Below are 22,232 nucleotides of genomic sequence, written 5' to 3' on the forward strand. Positions count from 1 at the left end.
ATTTGGGTACCTTTATCAAAAGCACTCTACAGTGCATTTCACATTATAAATGGTAAATGGTCCATTTATAATAAAGTACTCTACAATGCATTTCACATTATCATACTGACTGCTGAGGAAAACCATGCAATGGGCGATACGCAGCCAGGAGATTGAAACGGAGACCTTTCTGAATTCCGACTCCATCTCCTGAGCCACATGCCGGCCTTTGCAAGAGGGGACTGGACGCCATGCACTCCACTCTGACGCGATCCGGTCCGGGTTTCGCTGCACGTCTCATTAGTGTCTTCAGCAGTGGCTCTTTGTCACATTGAGGATTAGCGCTCAGTGGTGCATTACCTAGCCTAGCACTGACTAGTACCCCATCCCCCACCACACACACACACACACACACACACACACACACACACACACACACACACACACACACACACACACACACACACACACACACACACACACACACACCCCACTACTACTACTACACTCTCCCCAACATAACATCCCATCTCTACTGTACACTGTACAGGCCGGGAGTGCTTGTTTAACTCTGTGAAGTTGTATTGTGCACCGCTGAACATTGTTGTCACAGCCAAGGAGTTCCCAGGCAGGCCTTTCCCAAATTATAGCCACACAGCTACTCCATGGCTGCTGCACAATGGCTTCGGCAAAGCATGCATGCTTGAACATTTTCTTTATCTTTCTTACAATACTATGAGGACTATAAATAGGAGGGCTAGGAGTGGTATAATCTTATGACACACACATGTGTGCGTGTGTTATATTCATCTACTTTCCAGTCCCCTCCCTTGACCTGTGACCCTTACAAGACCTGTGTCATAGAATATGGATGCAGACGCGACAGGTGGCATGAAGGATCAGCCTCAGCCGACATCTTAAAGAGCACATCGGTCCGTCATGGTGTGACTCATGGTGGCCTAACTGACGTACTGTAACTACTGTACTTTTACTCAAGTTCATTTTGAATTTGAATTTCCGGACTTTTACTTGTAAGTAGCCTTGCCGAGCCATGGGGCCCATAGGGCCTATATTGCAGCATATTAAAGCAATAAGCCACAAGAGGTGTGGGGTTTTGCATTTTGTAATGGCTGAGAGGCGTGAGGCATCATTTTTTTAATCACGATTTAGCTGATAAGTCTGTGAACATCATGTCAAAGCAGCTTGCATACTGTAGCTACTGTAGTTAGCGAACAGCTGTTCTGAGTGATGAGAGAATAGGGGGCACTTGTGTATTTACTTACTTGTGCACCGCCCGGGCCGGTGTCAGTCAGTCATCACTCACCATATGGAATGTGCGCGGGCAGTGCTTAGGTTTGTACTGAAATCAAGTGCTTCCCTTCCCTAGTTCAGCTCCAGAGATACGGGCTCAATGTAACACACCTGGGTTTGATATAAATATAAATTTATTTAGGTGTAGATTATCGTGAGATTTACTATGCGGTCTAATCAGAAACCGGCCAATTTGCTCGTCCACATATATGACATAAATTCTCCATTCATTGTCAAAGGCATTTAATGTCTGTGTTGCCACAAAAAGCCGATTTGTTCAGACACATATCATATGACGTAAATTCTCCTTTCATTGTCAATATGGCACATGTGACACGAGTTACGGGCAAAAAGCTGTGTATAGGAGGCGCAAAAAATTGTGATGTGCATGCACGGGTACGGAATGGTGCACATGCGTGCACGCTTGAATGTGTCCCCCTAGATTCAAGAGAAACTATAGGCCTACTATTGTATTTTTGGTAAATTGCTTCGATGAAATGAGTATGTTAAGGTTACATAGCCCATAAGTATTAAAGGACCCCCAATAGAAACAATTGTGCTTTCTTGGGTTATAAATCTCTTAATAGCATAGCAGACCTTATTTAATTGAACTGTATTTCGTCAATCAATCAATTAATCAATCGAACCTCTGCTTTAGTAGTGCTTTTGCGCTTTAACGCCGTTACAGTCCAATAGATAGCGGCATTGCAACATGCCAGGTTATCCTGTGTTTAAACCATATAAACTTACAGTCTACACTACAGGTTTAAACTAGCCCCCACACTGCGCATGCTCCGTCGTCGTGTCGGCGTGGGCGTGACACTCACACAACAACAAACATGGCGGACACCATGGCTAGTGTTGAAGTTCCAGTGTTGCTGTCTTTCTCCGCGTTCTCCCGTCCGTGCTCCCTGCCCCAGGGCTCCAGCCACGATGTCATCCTGCAAAGCTTCGCGTCCAAGTACGGTCGTGACGTGGACGTGCGCGCGAGGCACGTCATCCAGGTGTTCTCGGAGGAATGGGGACAGTACGTGGACGCGCCGCCGGACTTCACTGTGTCGCACGCGCCCTGCAAGCTGAGACTCCGACTGGTGCCCTGCTGCAACCCCTCAGGGGTGGGAAAACTACTCGTTTATTATTATTTTAAGTAAAAGTATAAATACTGAAATGTAGAAATATTCTTGTTACAAGTAATTCAACATTTAAAAATGTTGATGGAAGTGTATTGGTATATCAAAATGTACTTAAAGTACCAAATGTATGTTTTGTAATTTTAATAATAATCACAAAATCTACAAAGCAAAGTAACTAAAGTTTTCAAATAATTATAGTGGAGTAAAAAGCGACCCCATAACAGATTTGTGGTGTTGTACGCATGTGTTTTAGAAAGGTTTTTCAAAAATAGCTGGTGCCATTAGGGTTAAAGGTTCAACCCCTTTCATATCAATTAAGGTCCATTATTTATTTAGCATTTGAGCCACTCAGTTCACACGGGTGTGATTTTCTTTTTACAAATTTAGACTTCTTTAAATTAAGTAATGCAGTTGTTTAATAATTGAAGCATAAAATGAAACTATTTTTAAATGGTTTAATTTTACTCTCTCGAGTAGCTACCGGTATGTGAGAAAAGAGGAGTTAACGGGCAATTATGGGCACTAGATTTGCCCGTAAACCTCAAGTTTAGCAGGCATATACAGTAATATACGGTAATGTACAGGTGTTATGGTACAATTTGAGAGTTTACCAGAGTTTGTTGGGAAGTTTATCGGGAGTTTCCTGTAATATACACATCCGTATTCCATGCTTTTTGCACAGTATAGAGTAACATTTAGCTGGGGACCACCTACCTAGAACACTGATTTCAATGCTAAATGAACTGATTTTGCTGGGGACCCCCTGGAACCACCTCGAGGTCCCCTGGGGTCCCTCAAGGACCAGAACTACGGGTGTAAAGGATGATGTGCAGATGGCGGAGGCAAGCCTCACGTCCGGTTAGGGCTGTCACTGATTCATTTTCGTTCATTCACTTGACAATTGCCGCTCGATGTGTCGTTGAGACTGTGGAACATTATGGTGCGCGGGGCAGATCATTTAATAGTTGCCAGTATTGTTACATTTTGGGAAAGAATATGAATATATATATATTTTTTAAAGATATTTTTTTGCGGCTTACGCCTTTTATTGATTTTTTAAGGGACAGATAGTAGGCTGACAGGAAACGGGAGGGAGATGGGGGGATGACATGCGGTAAAGGCCGTGTCGGGTTCGGGAGTCGAACCCGCGGCACACCGCGACTGGATCACCAGTCCGGTGCCCAGACCGTTACGCTACGGCCTGGGCCAAGAATATGAATATTGTTCGACATGGAAATGTTTATGACCAATCTTGACGAGTATGAGTATTATGCGAAAACAATAATTGCGACTATCTCAAATAATTGCGGTTAGGAGAATAATCTTGACACACCGTGGGGCCTCAGTCACGTCTGTGCACCTCATGATGCCTCGACTCCCGCGGTATGCAGGTCGCCGGGCCGTACAGCTCGCCGGCACGCCGCTCGAACGCCGCCACAGTCCGTTTCACCACCTCGCGGAAGAAACGTGAGTACAGCTCAGAGCAGAGCTGGGCGGTGGGGCGGAACTGGAAGGAGGTCCGAAAGTCCACGGTGCAGGTGTTGAGCGGATGGTCGGGCAGGCCTGGGCCGAAGCGCCACGTAGTCTCCATGCGGTCGAAGAACGTCCCGCCGCTACTCACCGCTTCGACGAGGTGGGGTCGCACGCTGGTGATCACAGACGTGTATCTCTCCACCAGCGGCGGGAAGCCCACTTCGAGTATTGCTTTGGAGAGGCCGTCTTTGGGGCTTTTCGTGATGGTTTGGGACTCCTTGCACCAGGGCACAAAGTGCTTATAGTCGTCCACGTTGTTCACTATCTCGTACATCTGTTCCATGGAGTATCCGAGTATCCTCCGCTCCAAGTACTCTTTCCTTTCACTGGGGAGGTTCGTGATTGTTCTGCGTTGAGTTGCCGTTGCGGTAGCTCCGTGCAGGCCCTGATGAAAAAGCTCTCTGGGAGCTCTGGCCAACGGAACGTGCCATCCCGCACGCTCCTCGGCCCGCGCTGGCGGACGGGGCCGAGGCGTGACCACGTGGGTGATGTCCGTGAACTGCGTTCTCATCGCGCACGCCAGTAACTTCCTACCAATGACCGAGGCGGCCATTCTTATGGGACCACGGGTTCAGAGGACTCAGGTTCAGCTTTGGGATGTCAACACACAGGGCTTATCTCTGTCAGAGAGCCCTATCTCAAGGTCTTCCCGTTCCTTTTAAACCGCTGTCTTTTCCTTTTTACTGTGACGTCTCAGTGACGTCCATATTTGGGCGATGTATTACCCTGAATAAAATGTATATCCTTTCTTACTCGCATGAAAGACTCGTTATTTAATGTATCGTGGCTGTCAGGCAGAAACCTCTTATCTCTGTATTCTAACTTTTGTTTTTTGTTTTGTTTTTTCGTAAATTAATGCCCCTACTTGTTCATACAGCAGCGTCACACAAATGCATCAAATGTAGCAGATCCACAAGCTCGAGAAGCGATGCGTTTTGAGCTTGGTCCCATACCATTGTGTGGGAAACATGGCATAATTATATGGTTATATATAAATAGCTAATTCATATGGATCTCTTCTGCCAGATGGTGCCATTGGGTAACTTGTGTCAGAAGACCACTGCGTTCTTCTGCTGTGACCTCCAGGAGAGATTCCGACCTGCCATTAGTTATTTTGAGGACATCGTCACCGTGGCAAAAAGACTGGTAATGCTTCATTCATGCTACTTCCATGCTTTCTTTGTCCGTCAGTGTGTTTGTTAAAGGCCACTTTACTGTAATATGTGTGTGTAATATATGGGTCGCGGGTTCCGGCCCTGAATATGATCCCGGTGACGTTTTGGGAAAAATAAAATTATAATCATGTAGCATTGTAGGTAACTGAATCATGGATGAAAATACATAATGTTTTTACAGTGTGGCTCTGCTCTCTTGTGTTACACCTGTTCAGTCTCTTTTTGTTTGTGAGAGTGTGCGTGCCTTCCTGCATGTGCGTGTGAGTGCTGGGGCTGTTCCTGGTTTGACACAGATTTTGACCTGAAGGTCAACATTCAATTCCTCCCCAGAGCAAGCAAGCAGGCACTCATTAGCTCATCAGCGCTTAAAAAGTTATGTTTATTACATAACATGAAATATATTGGTAGCTTAATAATAAAGCCGGCCTCTCGTTTCTTTTCTTCTGGTGTGTCCAGCTGCAGGGGGCCGGCATCCTGGACATCCCGGTCGTCGTGTCGGAGCAGTACCCCAAGGGTCTGGGCAGCACGGTGCCAGAACTGGACGTGAGCGGCGCCAGGCTGCTCTTCCCAAAGACCCGCTTCTCCATGGTGCTTCCCGAGACGGATGCTGTGCTGGCGGATCTGCCTGCGCTGCGCTCCGTAGTGCTGTTTGGGATCGAGGTAAGGGACGACGCGCTGCCGTAGGGCTGTTTGGGTTAGAGGCTGCAGTGGTTTTCAACCAGTGGTCCTTGAGCGGGTTCCAGGTGGTCCCCAGCAAAATGATGGAGAGTTGGTGACCAAATGGACCCTTATTAGATCTTTAACTTTTCAGAGCATAAAATGAAAACATTTGGTTTAATTTGACACTCAAATAGAAGTAGAATAATTGTTATTTTGATCAATGTTTGCCTGCTCTGCGGTCACTGGTGGACGGGTTTCTGAACTGCCCAGTGCCCGCAGCCCTCCTAGGAGACACAGACTGAGTAGTCTGTCTAAAAAAACGGTGGTATCATCATCAATGAGGACCAATTATATGAAGTTGGGTTGAAAAGTGGTGAAGTGGTCCTTTAATCGCAGTGTGACAGTTAATCGTCAATTTAAATGTGTAATCGTGACAGACCTAGAGACAGTATGTGTATTATTTCTCTGCCATCTAGGCCCATTTGTGTGTCCAGCAGTCAGCTCTGGATGTGATTGGATGATGTTTTATTTATCTCGTCTCCTATAGGCCCATTTGTGTGTCCAGCAGTCAGCTCTGGATGTGATTGGATGATGTTTTATTTATCTCGTCTCCTATAGGCCCATGTGTGTGTCCAGCAGACAGCTCTGGATCTGATTGGTTGAGTGGTTTATTTTTCTCGTCTCCTATAGGCCTATGTGTGTGTCCAGCAGACAGCTCTGGATCTGATTGGTTGAGTGGTTTATTTCTCTCGTCTCCTATAGGCCCTTGTGTGTGTCCAACAGACAGCTCTGGATCTGATTGGATGAGTGGTTTTAAATGTATATTATTTATCTCGTCTCCTATAGGCCCATTTGTGTGTCCAGCAGACATCTGATTGGATGAGTGGTTTATTTCTCTCTTCTCCTATAGGCCCATGTGTGTGTCCAGCAGACAGCTCTGGATCTGATTGGCCGTGGGTACGAGGTTCACGTGGTAGCGGACGCCACGTCGTCACGCAGCATGGTGGACAGGATGTTTGCTTTTCAGGTGAGCATCAAGGTTGATTTTAACTCTTGATTTAGTTTCAGTCATGAGTCTTTTGAATACAATTTAGTTTTAGTCATATTTTAGTCATCTGAAGGTTTTAGTGTTAGTCTAGTTTCAGTCAACTAAATATCCCAAGGTTTTAGTCGTCAAAAAGGCATTTTGGCGGGCCTTGGTGGCATCGTAATTGCTGATTTTACACTTTGCTGCATGCTAAAAATAGCAGATCTACATTCTCACAACACGCTTGTAGATCTGTCATTTTCAGAGTGCAACACCTGAGTGCAACCCAACATAAAATGACTTGTCGTCTTTTTTAGTCTGAATCTCTTCTCCACTAGTCCCCTATTTCAGTCTAGTTTTTATTTGTTGTCAATATATTTAGATTTTGTCATCATAGCTTAGTTTAGATTTAGTTTTTGTCACTCAGAAAAGGTAGTCAACATTTTTCGTCATAGGTTTAATCTACAAAATGAACACTGGTGCACATAAGACAAGCCTTGTTCATGAATAACGTCACATAGAGTGTGCTATTACTATATATAGTGCTATATCATTGCTATAGAGAGAGTCAGAAAAGAAAGCAATGGGTGGATCTTTTCGGGTGACGGATCGATTGGATGTGGTCTGTTCTGGCATTATTGGTACTTCATAAACAATGGATATAACTCGGTCAGTCAGGTGGATACTGGAGGATACTCCCAACGGCCTGTGATTTCATACAAAATAAGTGTGGCGTCTAATGATGACTTTAAAAAAAAATCTTCTAAATCCTCCAGTTTTCTGAAATAAATATTTTCAAGATTTTTCAAAAATAGCAGACCTACAAGCTTGTAGATCTGCTATTTTTCAATAGCTAAATTATAACATAATGTTTAAAACACCAAAAGGGTTCCCGCCCAAAATGGGCTAAATACTGAATTATTTATAACCACACTACAGCGTGCCATTTGAGCTGTGCTAAGCCAAACAGCTCTGAAACGGTAGAAACCGTAGAAACTTAGTAGAAACTTCTACTCCACTACATCTCAGAGGAAAGTATTTTCCTTACTTTACTTTTATTTGAAAACTTTAGTTACTAGTTAAATTGATTATTATTACAAAACATACATTGAACACTTCAGCTCTATATACATTCGGCCATTTGAAAATCTAGATATAATGCGTCGCATCGTGATAATTTTCAAAAGATTTGTATACGTTTGAAAACTAGAAATAAGACATTCTTTCTACATTTGGTGCTTTACGTACATTTTGATACCAATATGTTAAATTTTTAATTCCGGACTTATACAGATTTTGTACTTGAGTACAAAATGTGACTACTTTTCCCACCACTGAATAATAGAAACTGAGCAAGCCTGTCTATAGCAGCAGTTGGGTAAGAACCGGCGCTGCGTCTTGAGTCTGACTTGAACATTTAGTTGCCTAATCGTCTGATATGTGTCCAGGTAGCTCAGTCGGTAGAGCTCTCGCCTTTAGACCACAAGGTCATGGATTCGATCCTCGGGCACCGCCAACTCAGGGTATGTGTAGCACGGCTTGGATGCGGCAAGTCGTGCGGTAAGTACTGCAGGGAGCTGATGGTAGGTGTGGCTCTCCACCTCAGAAATCCATCTCTAGGGGTCTAGCACATTGTTACGGGGACAGACTCCCGCATGTTACCAGCCGATAGCGACAATAAGCCACTCCCGACCTACTTTCAGAGGCTGTCTGGGGCGGGCGCCGTCGTCACCACCAGCGAGGCGGTCCTCCTGCAGCTGGTCGGCGACAAGGAGCACCCCAAGTTCAAGGAGGTCCAAAGCGTCATCAGAACCAGCGCCCCGGAGTCCGGTCTCCTTGCCATGAAGGTGTAGACTACACCGTTTCTCGACCCCTTTACTGGGCCTATAACTGTGAGTGTACAAGTGGACCATTGGGATGCTCTGTTAGTCTGTTTGGTTCCATTTGTACACACCAGACATTTAGAAGCAGTGCTGCAGGTAGAAGGTTCCACGCGTAGTGGAGTGGAGACCAGATCAGGGTGTGCATGTGAGATGTTACCATATGCCTGTATACTTCACTGCACGACGGCGCACCGTGCTGAAAATAGCCGTTCTAAAGGCTAGTGACTCGTCACATCGCTAGCCTGTAGATCGGCTCCTATCGGTTAATGAGCAGTTAAAAGGGGGCGTGAGTGATATTATCTTGTTGAATAAAAATCTCTGTGTGTCTAGAGTTTTAGTAGACCCCACAGAGATAATTTAACTTTAATTTAATGGTGTTTCAGTTCCAAATTAATGTTGTCTGCTAATGTTTTTTGTTGTTGCTTTTGTTATTTCCAATTTCACAAGCTTGTTTATACTGTATCAACCAATCAGGAGTGAGTACTCATAAACTATACGCAAAGTGTATAGAGTTCTCTCTCCTGATTGGATGACATTGTTGTCCCGACTCTGTTTAGTATGAAGAGCACTCTTGGAGTTATCTGTTATCTATTGGTGCACGCAAGCCTGTCAAACCGAAACGATTGTAAATAAACGTAGCAAATTATATCACCAAGTTATTATTGGTTTATTTGTTAGTTTGTTGTTTAGTAAAGATTTGCCGGTTCATCGCGTGGACAGAAGCTGTCAATTTTGCAGTGAAATGAATAACTACGTATGCCCGAATAGACGAATAGAAATCTACAAATGGTAAATGGTGCATTTATATAGTGCTTTTATTCAAAGCCCTTTACATAGATTGTGCATTACATTCACATTCATACACCGATGGCGGAGGAAGCCATGCAAGGCACCAACCTGCACATCGGGAGCAATTCGGCGTTCGGAGTCTTGCTCAAGGACACTTGGACACTAACTCTGGGGGATTCCAGGTTCGAACTGGGAACCTCACAGGTTCCCATCTGGCCACTCTACACCTGAGCCACTGCTGCCCAAGCTCTATTCCCGTAAGAGAAGAATTGTACAGCGTTAATCAATTTTGTTAATTTAGTTTTTTATCTATTCATATCTTTGTTGATTTAGTTTTTTATCTATTCATATCTGTTTATATCTATTTTGTGTGACAATTTGTTGATAAAAATATATTCTAGACTATTCAGGTTATAACGTATAAGTAAATTATAATTTCTAAATGATTTGGTTTCTATATATTGTAGTTCCGATCAGTTTCCTCAGCCCTAGGTTGAGATCTCTCTCATTGGTTGTTACAGCTACTACTGCTGCTCTCCAACAAGAAGCCATGAGGTTGGGTTTCACAGCCCTGTCAAATGACACCTGGTGAAGCTACGTAGCTAGCATCTCATGAATAATTCCAGAGCCACAGACAGGTTGTGGTGTGGTGAGGCGACGGCAGCATGAGTAGAGCCAACTGGACGCAGCCATTGTGGAGCCGGTTGGAGTGAGTGAGGCCACATTCTGGACGCCAAGGTTGTAATGGCTTTGAATTTTTCATTTTAGTTAATTCATTTTATAAACCAATTATTATTATTTTTAGTTTTGGCATAACTTTTTATTTATTTTTGTTTCTAGAGCGAATTTTGAGTTATTTTTTATTTATATTTTATTTAGAAAATGCTAATAACAGTTTTTTATTAGTTTAAATTATTTTCTAACTTTCGGTTATTTGACAGATTGTAAAGGAGTGACGTCACGGACTGCAAGGTGCCACATGGTGGTGACTGGTGTAAAACTGGTACAGCTACATAAATAGATTAAGATTTCATATAATCCCAAAAAGTTTATAAATTGACAAGAAATACAGGCATTTTATCTATCATTTCAGTTAGTTTTATTAAGTTTTGTATACACAATACAGTTTCAGTTAGTTATCGTTTATCAATTGTTTTTAATTCTACCTTTTATTTAGTGCAGATGACGAAAATGTTTTTTTTAATTTTTGTTTTTGTTATCGTTTAGTTATCCATCCATCCATCTTCAACCGCTTGTCCGTAGTCTGGTCGCAGGGGCAACAGCTCCACCAGAGAGCTCCAGACTTTCCTCTCCAGAGCAACATTAGTACCGGTAACTTCATTCTGGGGGATCCTGGGGTGTTCGCAGGCCATTTTGGAGATATAATCCCTCCCATCTTTTCGTTAACCAAAACAACTTGCTAGACGGACGGACGCCATGCTGCACAAAAGGATGGACGTCTCTGCTCTGCCCAACAACGACCACCCGCAGCGGTTCCTGCAGCTGGACGTGGGCATGCTGCCCGCCACGCACGGCATGTTCCAGGTGCGGGCGGCCATGTCCAGCCACAGACACTGGCACAACAGGATCTACGAGCAGGTAACTACTATAGTCCTAACCCATGTCCAGCCACAGACACTGGCACAACAGGATCTACGAGCAGGTATGCTGTACTTGGATGTACTAGGGGTGGGCGATATGGAAAAATATAATGTCACAATTATTTTTCAAGCCGTATCATGATTAGTGATGCACCGAATATTCGGCCGCAGAAGATATTCGGCAGAAAATGGCTGTATTTGGTTTCGGCCAATAATTTCCCTTTCGGTGCATCCCTAATCATGATCCATGATATTGTGACGTTGCTGGGTGGCTAGAAAGACGAGGTGACGATGTTCAAGTTGCTAGCTCAAAAACACTGAGCCCGGATTTATTGCCATGCCGCAGCAGCACAAACTAACCCGAGGTGGAGGGTCACTACAAAGGGTGCCTAGCCTATTAATATCAGAACATGTGCTGTGTCTCTGTTAACTCAGTCCAGTCTTTAGCACAACAGCACAGCCTCCCCGGAACACATGTAGTCAATACCCATAACACCTCCCTCAAAGTAACATTGTTTACATTATTTTTTCTTTTCTTTTTCCATGTTGGTTTTTATGGTTATTACTCTTTTTCCAAGTTACAGTACAACCACTTAAACGGTAACAAAAGCTACGTACAAGGAATAGGGATAACGGACCATTTAGGCCTTTCCGTCGTTTAACAGAATATAAATTAAGGTATAGTCGTATAGAATTGCAAATTATAGAATGTGCATTCACTGTATCACAATTTATATACAATATCTCTGAAAAGGCAAATCGTGGAGACATTGTATCGTCTTGAGTAACTCAGCTGGACAGATCTGAATCTTACTGCAAGTAAGAAACGGATCTGGCTTTTATGTCTGCTGTCTGAATTGATGGCAAACTACTGGAAAGTGAACGTGCTAATGTTTTATGTTTGCTTTCTATATGTGCTGTTCTATTTTTGCCATAGATAGACAGACCACCCACTGCTGCTAATAGTTAGGGTGGGTTAATGTATTAATATCATAGTTAGGGTGGGTAAATGTATTCATAGCTGCATCTTTAACTCCACCCTCCACCCTGATGTCATCAACATGATGTCATGAGATCCACAGGTGAAGCCGGGCTGCCGGGGTGTTATTAGAGCCGCCTTGTTTATGTTTTAATCATGTTGAACAGCATGCTAATGAGGAACATAATATCTGCTTTCAATGCTCTCTCATGTGAATGTGCAACTTGTGCCTGTTTAGGTAAGGCCAGTTCGTTTTGTACTATAGCACATTTCAAAGTAGAAATTCAATGTGCTTTACAACATGTACATAGTTTAGTAAAATAAAGGATACAGTTCTAGAAAATAATACATTTGAATATAGTAAAAAAAAGAAGAAATTTAAAATAAGACAGTAAAATCGCAGTCCAGAATCAAAGGCAGCAACAAATGGGTTCTTATCTGTGATTTAAATAATTGATAGTTGTAGCAAAACCTTGGATGTCCAAACTCCACTCTAATGTAATTATTATTTATTTAGTCAAAAGCCCATCCCGTAGTTGGTTCAATATTTATAAAACCCACAGATAGACTGGCCTATCTGGCCTCCCTATTTTGGGCATCATAGGCCAATGTACCAAAAACATAAAAAAGAAAACACATTGTGAGCCGATCTACAAGCTCACATTGCGCCGTGATGCAACACATTGTGAGCTTTTAGATCTATTTTCAAAATATCTTTTATACATTTGAAAACTTGTGAAATGGGACATTCGGCACAATGAGTTATTGATACCAATGCTTTTGTACTTTTACTCGAGTACATTTTTAATTCCGGACTTTTACTTGCAAAGGAGTATTTCTACAATGCTGTATTGAAAACCTTTTACTTACTTAGTAAAACATTTGAGTACTTTTTTCCCTCCCATTGACGATGTCACCTTGTTCTTTCATATAACCTCCACAGCGGGACCCGTGTGGGCTGCAGGACTCTTACCCCAGGCCTTCTCCCCCGGCCGAGGTGCATGGGGCTCCTCCTCCTGTGGAGTTTGTGGAGCGCTACTTGGAGCACATCACGCCGGTCACCTTCAAGCCGAACATCAAGACTAACCCTCTGTACACCGACACCAAGATCGCGGAGCCGGAACCCGAGAGATGCAAACCCTCCTGGACCGTCCAGGAATACGACAGGCACACCCTAAACGGTAACCTGGCCGACTATATGAAGGTACATATATTGTGATTTTTTTTATCTTCTTCTCTTTATTTTTTACTACACTGTCACCATAATAATAATAATAATAAAACTTTATTTGTATAGCACCTTTCATGACATGAAATGCAGCTCAAAGTGCTTTACAGAACAATGGAGAATAAAAGAAAAGCAAGGCAACGACATTAAAAAACAAGCAGTAATGCAGTACAGTGAGGACATGAAAAATAAAAAATACAAGATCAATTAAAGGCAATGTTGTAGAAGTGGGTATTGAGCTGAGCTTTAAAAATGTCTACAGAGGCTGCCTGACGAAGGTACAGTGGGAGCTTGTTCCATGCCGACGGCCCGTAGAAGCAAAAAGCTGCTTCCCCGTATTTTTTTGTTGTCATTTTTTTGGGCAAAGCGAGCAGGCCGGCGGTGGAAGACCTTAGGGGGCGGTTTGGGACATATTTGGGACATACCATAGATGCTTCAATTCTTAAAATGCTGCACGACCTATCTGATTCTTGAGCATCTAAAGGATGCTTGTAGATCTGAGATTCTTGTGGGGTAGGCCTATAAATTGAGCATTATAACTTAACACACTTGATCCCTAAGTAATATCTGTATTCTGAAACTAACCTTCGGCGAAAATAGATGATCTACGAGGCTACGAGCTCACAATGTGTTGTGTTGTGATGTGCTATTTTTGCCAAAGATATAGAGGAGGCCTAGTATAGAGCCCTGGGGAATCCGGTCAAATAAGTGCCTACTAGTGAATATTGTTTTCAACACCGGTGACATACTGCATTTTAAACTTATTTTCATTTTAAACTGCATTCTGTTTTGTTTGTGCTTTGCAGGAGGAAGAGAACTCGCCCAAGGAACTGAACTTTTGGCTTGAGGAATTATACACGCCTGGATTTGACTCTTTACTGAAGAAAAAAGAAGCCGAATTCATGAGGAAAAAACTGTGTAAAGTCCTGACCATAGTCTCTCTGTGTATTTGTGTCATTGTTGTCATTACTGTGTCAGTGGTGATGACAAAGAGAGCTGGATAGTAAATACACACTCTAGGCCCTTTTCCACCAAAATAACTTTGGTTCTAGATCTGGTTCCGTTCTAGATCCTTGGAACGTTGGTGCTTTCACAGAACCGGACGCGAACCGGCTTGCGTTTCCACCAGTTTAAAGCACCATTGTAATTAGGGGGCAGGAGTCCCACCCAGTTGGCCCCAGGTTCAATTTCAGGCCTGGACAGCAATGTGTCCAATTGGACTGCTCAAAGTGTCCATTTAATGGTGGGAAATTCAATCGTCAGTGGCAATTGCAGTTTCACTTTTCTTTTCTTTTTTTAATGATAATTGTTTTGGCTTACTTTTTCCATTGTGTATATCACATCTGCATCTTCCAACCTTGTGATACGCCCACTTTGGTTCCCAGTCCAGGGCAAGAAAAAACTAATATTTTTTGGTTCCAGTTCCGAATCAACTTTGAGGGTTCTGGACCAATTCATTTTCAGTGGAAACACTGAGCATGGTTCAATATTAGGTGGGAAAAACAAATAACGGAACTGTTGACCTAACGGAACCGGTAAGGTAATGCTGTGTAACTTTTCCAATTGAAAAAACTATTCTTTTATATAATCTTTCATTTTGATGTCTTCTCCAAAACCATCAATGTGTCTTCCCCCAACACACACGATGTATGCCAAAGTAATGCAGGCACTGGAAATGTACTTGAAATGTATTTAATTGTGTGCATAAAGCAGGCCCCCAGAGTGCCTGGGAAACATTGAAGCTGCCCCACCCTACTGGCCAAAGCTGGAACTGCAGGTGGGCGATGTACATGTGCGAGCAAAAGAGCGCGCAGTTGGGCGTTGAACCCAAGAGTGCTCGTTCATGAATTGATTCAGGTGAGCTCATGGAGGTTGGCACCAAATGTTGGTGCCCAAATCGAGAAAATCCAGAGGTAGTGTTCTTCCGAGTGTTTCAAAACACCAGTGAGAAACTTCCATTGAAATGAATAGCTGGAGGCGGGGCAGTCCGCCCTCTAGTTTATATAACTATTGTATACAAAATTTCTGAAAGCGTATGCGGCCCACCCATCTGACCACTAACACGGCAGCCAAATGGCTGAGCTACATGAGTGGGCCACTTACACTTTTCACAGATTTTCAAGTCTGCCTTGATCCTGAAGGTTGGGAACCACTGATCTGAAAAATTCTTGTTAATTTGGAATGTTTTGTTTTAAGTTGACGTTGCACTGCACATGCACTCGCACTACTGTTTTATACGGTTTATTATTTTCGCTAAATTGTGGCTGTAATTTATCAATGATTAAATAATGTTTTAATAATTACCAAGCACCAGTTTGTTTTAACATGGGTGAAAAGTGCTATTCCATCCAGTAGATGGCGACAGAGTCTGTCTGTTTCCAGTCTAGTCTACTGTCAGGCAGGACAGTTTGTTAGATGAAGGGTCTAGTCTAAAATATCTCTACTTTCTTTTTGATTAATTAAAGCTCTACTATATTGTGATAGTAGGCATTAGTACTTTCGACTTTTGGTACTTTAAGAACATTTTGATACCATTTTTAAATTCCGGACTTTTACTTCATTGTAACAGTGTAGCCTAGCTACTTCTACATTGCAGTATTGATTATTTTACTGCAATTAAATTTAGTAAAAAAAGAAGAACTAAAACGTTTTCCCAACACTGGCTGGCAGTGGCTGCTCTCCAAACCTTCCTTCCTTCCCGAGTCCTTCCAGCAGTGTGTGTACTGTGTGTGCGTGTGTGTGTGTGTGTGTGTGTGTGTGTGTGTGTGTGTGTGTGTGTGCGTGTTCGCGTGCATGTGTGTGTCCGTGTCCCATTGGCTCACTCACGCAGTCACAGTGTAATGTGTTCCTGACATGAATGCTCAATCTGGGGAACTTTCTCTGTCCCACAGCCACAGCCTGCAAGTGTGCGCGTGTGTGTGTGCATGTATGCATATAGGACCACACCACATCTACAATGCTGCTGCACCACGGAGCTGTCTTAACGAGAACACTAATATTAGCGGTAAACGGCATGGGGCCGTGCACATGTTGGGACATTATTGTTTAATCCGCTGGAATTATATATTGACGTGTTTTTTCTGTCTTTTTTGTTTTTGGAGGAGCGCCGATCACTGCGTCATCAGAACTCTGCAGGGGAATTATTTGGTGCAAGACAAGGTAAAGTTTGTTTTCTCAACATAAAGGGGATTATTGAGTCTGTATACTTTTTCGCAGCTGTGCAGAGTTATGTAATTATAAATTACCGTACGCACCTAGACCTACGTCATAATTGCGTGTTCGGGAATCTCGAGTTTTCTCAAGGGATGAGCTATTATAAGTTTTATTTTAAATCAGTGTTGCAACCGTTGCATCACTGCATGACGACTATAGCCTACATTAAAATCTGTTTGTGAGACAAACATAAATTACAATGTATCTGGCATTACTAGGCTATAGCACTCTTTATATCCAGGTATTACAATTAAGTGCGACATCGGAAAGCAGAGAAAGAAAGCATGACAGAGTTCATCAAGTTGATGAGCTTTGTCAATAACAACACAAGCCTAAAATCACTACAAATAGTGTGCATAATGCGAGAGAGCAGCCTGTTAATGTAAACAAATGTCTACTAAGATTGGTTGATTGAATACTAGAGTATAATAATTAACAGTTTGCGCAGAATAAACACTGGGAAACAGTCTTGGTCTTCTAAAATGATGAAAAACACAAGAAAACTATAATAATGAGACTTGATTCCATAGGGATCCTCCATTGTCTTATCGTTACACGTAACCTGCCAATTAGCAATTAGGCCGCCGCCTACAATTTATGAACACCAATTCTGGGAATCTGCCCTGCATCATGCATGCATTTGCTTTGCCTTCAGGCGCCGCGCGTGCGTGCGTGCACTACGTGTTCAAGCAGCTGTGTGTGTGTGTGCATGTGTACAGTATGTTTGTGCACTGTTCTGTGCTGATGTGTCCTCTATATTATCTCTATGAATAGTCGCTCTTCTGAACAAGAAGAGAAGAATGCATGCTTGTAAGGAGATGTGTGTCTGTCTCTCTGCCCACAGGCCACTGCTTCTGACCAGTGGTGAGAAAAGTATACTCTCATTTGTCATTTGTTCTTTACTTAAGTAAAAGTATCAATACTGCATCTAGAAATGTTCTGTTTATACAAGTGAATGTCTGGAATTCAACATTTTATTGAGTTAAAAGTAGGCCTACAAAAGTATTATTGGTAGCCTACTGTATAATGATTGGTATGAGCTTGTAAATTATGTTGGAAAAACAATTTCTTCTGGAAATAAATTGTAATTTTACATGAGCATTTTAATCATTATTTAGACGTTTTTGATGCAAGCACTTTTGTACTACATCAGGTCAAAATTGAATACAGGCCTTTCTTATTATTCTTGTAACAGAATTTCTATATTCTGGTATTGCTTATTTACTGTAGGAGAAGTGTCTTTGTCGCCCAGAGGGCAGTGAACTGCATGATTTTTATGAGGCGTGTGTGTGTGTGTGTGAGTGTGTGTGTGTGTGTCTGTGGCTCTGTGCACACATACATGTGTGCGTGTGTGAGTACTCTGCTTGTGGTGAGACTGGGAGCACTGTATTGGGGGGGGGGGGGGTCGGGGTCATCTGTCACACAGCACTGATGTCTACACTCAACATGTCTGTTGTCAATAACTTACCCCCTGCAGCCATTATGCGTCATTGGAGAAAAATAAAGAATAACAATCTCTTTTGTCGATGCACTGCTTCTCAAAGTGGGTTTTTCGGGGACCCCTCAGGGTGTTGCAGGGGTTCCCCAGCAATATGTGGGCCAGTTTAACCCATTTTGACATGAGGCAGATTCAAAAAATGCCTTCTAAATCCTGACCTGTTTTCAACCCTTTTCATATCAAGGTCCATTATTAATTCGGCCACGGACCACCATTTCATGAGATTTTCATTTAGCCACTCAGACCCAAAACATGGATTTTTTTTTAATTATCATTGGATAAGATTATGTCCACAATGGCGTATTGATGTTTCCATGGCGTATTGATGTTGGTACCATAGGAAAGATAACAGGCAAACGTTGAGATCAAAACAACAATTCTTCTACATTCTCTAATTATGTAGACTTCTTGAGAGTTAAGTAATGCATATGTTTAACAATAATATAACTCTCTTAATATAACCAAATGGAATCGTAAGTGTCCATTTGGTTCCTTTAAGAGTTAAATATCTATATAGGTTCATTTTAGTTACCACCTTTCCATTATTTAGGACCACCTGAAACCCCCTCAAGGACCACTGGTTGAAAACCACAATAACTAACCCAAAAGGGGTTCCCATCCTACACTCGAGTCCTGTTCTTTGTCTCTTTTTTTGTATTATAATTCTTTCGACGGGAGACTCCATCATTTTCATCTAGTGACTTTTTTCACGTGAGTTTGAGAAACAGAGTGATGGCATCAAATTGATGGTGCTGAAATGCAAGCGTTAGGCTACATTCTGTATTGCGTGTATGCATAGGTTCTAGTATTCGTAATAGATATAGGGTGGTGTGTGTGTGTGTGCCTCCATTCATCGTGCCGTCATGTGGTTGTATGCATGCGTGTGTGTGCACGTGCGTGCATGCTGTGGGATGCTGTGGGATGCTGTGGGTGTAAATGTTCTGTCACCAGTCTCGTGTCAACATGTGTCGAGAGTTGCTAGCCTCAGGACAAGACATGCAACAGTCTGCAGACAGAGATGTGTTTGCTTGTTCCGCGTGAGCTCTGAAATTAACCTCTAAAAGGCTATACGTTTACAGTAACTATATTCAGTGTTTTACTGCAAATCTTGATTTAGTTTTAGTTATAGTCTTTTGAGTAAAATTGAATTTAGTTTGAGTCATATTTCAGTCATCTGAAATGTTTTAGTTTTAGTCTAGTTTCAGTCGACTAAATGTCATAAGACTAAAATGTATTTTTGGCAGGCCTTGGTGGCGTCATAATGGCTATTGGCTATTTTCAGCATGCAATCAAACATAAAATGACTTGTCTTTTAGTTCTACTGGATCTCTTCTCCACTAGTTGCTCTCTAGTTTTTATTTGTTGATGAAATTGTCAGTATATTTAGTCATAGTTTTTTTCATAACAGCTTTGTTTTTATTTAGTTTTCGTCAGTGAAAAAACGGAGACGACTTAAATTTTTCGGCATAGTTTTATAATCAACACTGCCTATATTCTTAGTTCCAATTACAATTGAACTTATTCAGAACGACAAACAATAAGAAAGGTAATCACATATACATACCAGAATGCATAGAGACACTCAAGAAACTAGGATCCCAGGTAAGCCCAAGAACCTGGCAGTCTAAACAATAAACTGTCAAACTAACACTTTGTACATTGAAACTGTAGGATTCCATATAAACAATGAACCAGGCATCAGTCTAAACAATATACCTTCAAAATAACAATCTATCTGCACATTTAAAATATAGGATACCGGGTAAACATATAAATGCACCATCACCACCACAGCCGGGCACCAGTCTAGTGCTATCTAAATTACATTTAGTAACAAAAACATGACAACAAATGACCAAAAGAATGTCTGCATGGTAGAATTCTCCAACTGCTGTGGCAAGAATTCTACACTGGCTCCCTGTGCATTACAGGATCCAGTTTAAGATCTGTTAAAATGGTTGGCACCATTGTCCATATCGGTACTTTTTCCGTTGTAGCGCCCGTGCCATCCAACGATCTTCCATCCCTTAGAGCTTCTCAAACCTTGCCTGTGTTTAATCACGTTTGAAAACTTGTACTCCTGAGTCCTTGGTGTTCGAACATGCTGTCTAAGAGTTGCTGTTTCCACTGCATTATGTCTTTTGGTTGCCCTGTTTATTATGTATTGTTGTTTTGCTCTTGGTATTTTTAGTATTTTCTTTATTTTTGTTGGTACTGACTGAGTTTACAGTACTTTGTTTCAACACTGTTGTTTTAAATGTGCTTTATAAATGAAGTGGATTGTTTAGTATTGGATTGGATTGGATCTGAAGACTACCTGTAGTTGACTAGAATCACCCATGCATGCAGGGCTCTATACTAGTTCTGCTAGTATTTTATGTCTTTGTAGATCGGCTACTTCCGGTGGGCGATATCGGCAGGCTCCTCAGGATGGACCGGACAATCCTGACATGAACGGCTGATTACAGCGTAGTCTGTCGATTCACTGATTTGGATTGTAATTGTACACAGGGAGTTGGAAACGTTGTGCACTTCACCTGCTAATGTAGCGGGATTTGGAAAGCATACTGCTAGTCACAATTTCATTGACCCCCTCCCCACACACGCACAGACAGCGTGGCCCTTGTTTACCAGCACAGCAGTTGTCATGGGGAAGGGAGGGGAGGAGAGCAGTTGTCCTATGGTGGCCGCCTGCTGTTGTTGCAACTGGGAACTCTTTGTTCAGTGAAACTGGAGATAAGTTCAACCCGGGTGCTGCATAAACTACCTGTACACGCACACACACAAATACACCTTTTGTGTGGACATTCACAGCGCACAGCAATCTCACCAATGTTTTCATTATAGTTTGTTTTCCTTACCGTAGGTAGGTATCAAGAGAATCAACTTCAACTTGTTTGTCACATCACAGGTTTAAAGGAAATTAGTTTTCATGCAAGCTCCATCGTTTTTGTTGTTTGTTTACAACTTTATTTCCATTTCCATATACTAAAGGTTTTGTGTTTTTTTTAATTCACGTCCTACTTATGGCCCTATTGCATAAGGCCAGCAAACATCAGGTGCAATAGTAGGAACTCGTTAGTATAGGTCCATATAGCATACAGAAATCTTGATAAGCAAGATGTTTTCTGTACCAAATGAGAAAAAAGGGGGGAAAAGATCTTTAAGAGAGGTTTAAATAAAGCACTGTGATGTTGTCTGTTTAAAGCCACAGTAGTTGGCCACATTTATAATGTAGTAATGTTCAGGAGCTACAGACTAAAGACTACATATTTTCATGGAAGGAATGAGAATCGTGACAGAACCGTGATCTCAATTCTTGTGGAGGAAAATCGAGATTCACTTTGTGCAGCATTAACTTTCTGTGATAGAGATTTGGTTGTTGTGGTGTTGTTTTTGTCTTGGATACAAACGGAGTACTTCTTGGCCCTTCAAAGGCCAATATTAATCTCTGTCCTTTCTTACGCTAAACTCCTACGCACCAGTCATTATTCCTAACCTGACTCTATTCTACTTCTATTTATTAAAGTAGGCTACTGTACTTCAATGCCTGGGCCAAATGCATATAATTGTCATGCCCTTGACATGAACAAGTTGGAGAACTATTGATTTAGAAGGCTTTTGTAGAATCGGCCTCAGGTCTTAATGGTTTAATGTTGATGCCAACACATTGTAGTTTTACTACAATGTAAAACTACAATGTAGTAAAAGTTTGAATGCATGGCTTTCACTTTGTACCATTACTTAAGTAAAAGTACACTGTTGAGGTCAGAGGAATGCAACTGAGTGACAGCTGCATCGTTGGTGACAATAAATCGTCTTGAACTTTGAACCAGCACAACTCCAAAAGTAACCAAGTATATCTACTCAAGTACTGTGCTCATAAGTAAAATCTTAAGTTAACCAAGTATGTCTATATACTTCATACTGTACTACTAATCCACTACACCTCAGAGACAATTGTACTTCTTACTCAACTGCAATTATTGGAAAGTTACTTTATATATTTAGATTATTATACAAAACATATTCTAAACATACATTAACAAATTAAGCCCTGTTTTATAATTTATTTATTTGAAAATATATAGACGATCTGCACTCATGATGCGTCACATGAAGAGCTTGTAGACTGTTTACAGTATTTCTGAAAAGGTTTGACACATTAGTACTTGTTTGTTTGGTACCATTATTTTTATGCCATTAATATACCGGTACTTTTG

At 42.0% G+C, this 22,232-nt stretch overlaps 4 protein-coding genes across 5 annotated transcripts in view; 3 read left to right on the forward strand and 1 right to left on the reverse strand.

The window, feature by feature from the left end:
- Positions 1–2,124: 2,124 nt before the first annotated feature.
- isoc1 (isochorismatase domain containing 1) lies at positions 2,125–10,312 on the forward strand. Its single transcript, XM_083794464.1, has 5 exons — positions 2,125–2,405; positions 4,983–5,102; positions 5,588–5,791; positions 6,702–6,818; positions 8,522–10,312. The coding sequence occupies exons 1-5, from the start codon at positions 2,130–2,132 to the stop codon at positions 8,669–8,671; spliced, it is 867 nt and encodes a 288-aa protein (XP_083650590.1). The 5' UTR covers positions 2,125–2,129; the 3' UTR covers positions 8,672–10,312.
- LOC310879609 (coenzyme Q-binding protein COQ10 homolog B, mitochondrial-like) lies at positions 3,766–4,509 on the reverse strand (the record flags this gene model as incomplete). Its single annotated transcript, XM_083794380.1, has 1 exon — positions 3,766–4,509. One exon carries the CDS (start codon positions 4,507–4,509, stop codon positions 3,766–3,768), a length of 744 nt encoding a protein of 247 aa, XP_083650506.1.
- Positions 10,313–10,325: 13 nt separating the features above from the next.
- Positions 10,326–15,584, forward strand: minar2 (membrane integral NOTCH2 associated receptor 2). Its single transcript, XM_083794465.1, has 4 exons — positions 10,326–10,493; positions 10,718–11,089; positions 13,014–13,274; positions 14,105–15,584. Exons 2-4 carry the CDS (start codon positions 10,928–10,930, stop codon positions 14,300–14,302), a joined length of 621 nt encoding a protein of 206 aa, XP_083650591.1. The 5' UTR covers positions 10,326–10,493; positions 10,718–10,927; the 3' UTR covers positions 14,303–15,584.
- A 562-nt stretch (positions 15,585–16,146) lies between these two features.
- Positions 16,147–22,232, forward strand: part of megf10 (multiple EGF-like-domains 10) — a 58,034-nt gene continuing 51,948 nt past the window's right edge. For both annotated transcript variants that reach the window (XM_083794303.1, XM_083794304.1), the window contains exon 1: positions 16,147–16,457. The gene's annotated coding sequence lies outside the window, so the exon portion shown is untranslated. The remainder of the gene's footprint in view (positions 16,458–22,232) is intronic.

The sequence above is a fragment of the Protomyctophum parallelum genome (assembly GCF_964188405.1).
Source record: "Protomyctophum parallelum genome assembly, chromosome: 21".
In the NCBI taxonomy this organism is placed as follows: Eukaryota; Metazoa; Chordata; class Actinopteri; order Myctophiformes; family Myctophidae; genus Protomyctophum; species Protomyctophum parallelum.